The sequence below is a fragment of the Otolemur garnettii genome, unplaced genomic scaffold (assembly GCF_000181295.1).
Source record: "Otolemur garnettii isolate 467f Iridium unplaced genomic scaffold, OtoGar3 scaffold00091, whole genome shotgun sequence".
Lineage (NCBI taxonomy): Eukaryota > Metazoa > Chordata > Mammalia > Primates > Galagidae > Otolemur > Otolemur garnettii.
Window position 1 is genome coordinate 4,063,905 of NW_003852486.1, and position 3,563 is coordinate 4,067,467.

At 46.3% G+C, this 3,563-nt stretch overlaps 1 protein-coding gene across 1 annotated transcript in view; it reads right to left on the reverse strand.

The window, feature by feature from the left end:
- The window catches only part of SLC25A44 (solute carrier family 25 member 44), a 21,524-nt gene that overhangs the window by 3,239 nt on the left and 14,722 nt on the right, over positions 1-3,563 (reverse strand). Inside the window, exon 3 of the mRNA XM_012808563.2 lies at positions 832-959. Within this exon, the coding sequence (XP_012664017.1) occupies positions 832-959 (128 nt within the window). The remainder of the gene's footprint in view (positions 1-831; positions 960-3,563) is intronic.

Below are 3,563 nucleotides of genomic sequence, written 5' to 3' on the forward strand. Positions count from 1 at the left end.
AGCCCATGATTTTGATTCTGATCATCCTATTCCTTCTGATGCCCCAGGACTAGAACTGTCCTCTCCATCGCTGTCATCACTCATGCTGTTTAGGAATGATACAGGCATTTTCCCTATCACACTAGAAGCCTGGCCAAGGCAGGAATTTTTCCCTCTACTTTCCTCAACAGTCCCACCCATAAACTACACTTCTTTTTTTTTTTGGAGACAGAGTCTCACTGTGCCACTCTAGATAGAGTGCTGTGGCATTATAGTTCACAGCAACCTCAAACTCTGGGCTCAAGAGATCCTCTTGTCTCAGCCTCCCGAGTACCTAGGACTACATGTGCCTGACACAATGCCCAGCTATTTTTAGAGAGGGTTTTGCTCTTGCTTAGACTGGCCTCAAACTCCTGAGTTCAGGCAATCTGCCTGCCTTGTCCTCCCAGAGTGTTAGGATTACAGTAGTCTCTGAAAGTGTAGTTTAGGCACCTGACCCTAAACTACACTTTTAGAGAGTACCCCATGCAGCCCATGTAGGACATTCATTCATGAAGGATTCCTGTAAAGGCTGGAAGAAACCAGTAAGATTTCCTGGAGGCATGGGCAGGTAATGGAGTAGGAGAGGCACACAAGCTAAAAGACAGACAAAGTGAAATAAGCAATTCCAGGTGCTTCCAAGGGTTCAGATGATTTCTGCAGAGGTAAACTCAAGGAAAGGGCTTGGATAAGAGAAGGCTGACTACACTACAAGGCCATGACAAAGAGATCACAGGAATGCTGGAGGTCCTGGACATCATACTTTTAATGGTTTAGCTAGGAGGATGGAGAAGAGAAGGAGGCCAGTCTTACCTGCACGCGGGTTCGGATGACATCCATGGGATTGGTGAGGATAGAGGCAGTGGCTGCAGCTAAAGGACCCGAGATGGCTTGAAAGACAATGTGAGGGCACTCCTTTGGACATAGGTAGGAGAGCTGCTCTAGAATTCAGGGAAAGACAAAACCTCAAAACATGAGGTATCACCCAGCTGCCCCTTGCTATGTTTGTTGCTTCTACCAGTTGGCCTCCCTCTAGTGACAAAGCCTCCATCCTTTGCCACCATAAACTATAACTCTTGTCTTTTCTTTTTCCTGCTTCCACTTGCACTCCCCAAAAATTATACTATAAATATCACGCCCCTTCCAGAAGACATCTTTGTGGCATCACCCATTTATTTTATTTATTTATTTATTTATTTATTTATTTATTTTGGAGACAGAGCCTCAAGCTGTCGCCCTGGGTAAAGTGCCATGGCATCACAGCTAACAGCACCCTCCAACTCCTGGGCTTAAGCAATTCTCTTGCCTCAACCTCCCAAGTAGCTAGGACTATAGGTGCCCGCTACAACACCCGGCCATCTTTTGGTTATAGTTATCGTTGTTTGGCAGGCTTATCCTTAAGTGCTTAAGCTACAGGCACCGAGCTGATATCACCCATTTAAACAAAACAAGATTCCTCTGGAAGAGGATTTTAAGCTTCTTTGCTGGCTAACTCTTTTACTTGCTGGATAAAAAATCCTTTTTGGCCGGGCAAGATGGCTCATACCTATAATTCTAGTACTCTGGGGGGCCGAGGCAGGTAGATTGCCTGAGCTCACATGTTCAAGACCAGCCTGAGGGGTGGCAAAGTTCAGTGGGTAGGGTGCTAGCCACATATACCAAGACTGGCCGGTTCGAACAACAGCCCAGGCCAGCTAAAGACAACAATGACAACTGCAACAACAACAAAAAAATAGCCAAGTGTTATGGCAGGCACCTGTAGTCCCAGATAGTTGGGAGGCTGAGGCAGGAGAATTGCTTAAGCCCAAGAGTTTTTGAGGTTTCTATGAGCTGTGATGCCATGGCACTCTACCAGGGTGACAGCTTGAGACTCTTGTCTCAAAAAAACAAAAAGAGCAAGACCCTGTCTCTACTAAAAATAGAAAAACTAGGTAGATTAGTACCCAGATTTGCCAATTCCCAGTACTACTGGAAAGTCTACTTACAATTGCATTTTTTGCTTTACCCTCTCTGGAAGTGAAAGATAAAGAGTTCATTCTTTTTTTTTTTTTGGAGACAGAGTCTCAAGTTATTGCCCTGGGTGGGGTGCCATGGCGTCACAGCTCACAGCAACCTTAAACTCTTGGGCTCAAGTGATTCTCTTGCCTCAGCCTCCCAAGTAGCTGGGATTTCTGGCACCCACCACAATGCCCAGCTATTGTTTGGTTGTAATTGTCATTGCTGTTTGGCAGGGCTGGATTTGAACCCGCCAGCTCCAGTGTATGTGGCTGGCGCCTTAACCGCTTAAGCTACAGGCACCAAGCTGAGAGAGTTCATTCATTTATTCAATAAAGATTTATTGAGTGACTACCATTAGCTGATCACCCTGGGACCTAAGGCATTTAACAGTGAATAAAAGAGTCTCACATTCCTACTCTCAGGAAATATATATTCTAGTGGGGGCAAAAAGCACTAAGGCCAGTCTAAGCAAGAGCAAAAAGCAAAATATACAGCTATGTCAAAAGGTACCTGCTACAGACAAAAATAAAGCAGGAAAAGGAGGGAATCCCAAGGGCAGTGGATAAAGGAATTGCCATTTTAAACAAGGTAGTTATGGAAGTCCACTCCAGGAAGGTGAAGACCACCGAAGGCCTGAAGGAGACGGTGCAAGCTACATGTATGTATGGAAAGAGCTTTCCATGGAGGGGATGATATCTAATGCAAAAGCCCAGACACAGGTACACCCAGGAAATATTTGAGGGACAGCAAGTCCAGTAGCCTAGAGCAGAATGAGCAAGGGAAAGAACAGTAGATAGAATCCAAAAAGTAAGCCAATTAGGGTTTTCTCTTCTGGAGTTCAGCTGCTACCTTTAAGGGCTTTTTTCTCATGCTCCTAGTTTTGGTAGTTTGCCAGGGAGAAGTAGGAAGGTAGAGGTTGGCAGAGCTAAAGTGAAGGCTTCTCAGTACCACTGGCACAGCAGGGTTCCTCAAACCCTCTCCCCCAGCCCCCAGCCCCAGCTTCTCACAACGTTCTTCCCCCAGATATAGCATAGACAGAAATAAAGTGAATTGTGCTTCATCTCATGGGTGTCTGCTTTCTCCTGAGGAAGCATTTTGCAATTATTAGAATGTAACATGGGACTGAGACTGCCTGCCTCCTTGAGCCTGTCTGCACTGACCCCCAGGCCTGCAAGCTGTAGCTGGATCCAGATTCCAATTCTCAGCATGCACATATGCCATTTTCCTAGGGCTTAGAGGGAGGATGAAAACACAAAGGCAAAAAGGTAGGAGAAAGAACCCCATGTCTTTCCTTCTCCTTCATTATTTATTCAACAAATTATTTTAAGAACCTCTTATCTGGCTAGGCACCTGTGGCTCAAGTGGCTAAGGCGCCAGCCACATACCCCTGAGCTGGCCAGTTCGAATCCAGCCCGGGCCCACCAAATAACAATGATGGCTGCAACCAAAAAATAGCCGGGCATTGTGGCGGGTGCCTGTAGTCCCAGCTACTTGGGAGGTGGAGGCAGGAGAATCGCTTGAGCCCAGGAGTTGGAGGTTGCTGTGAG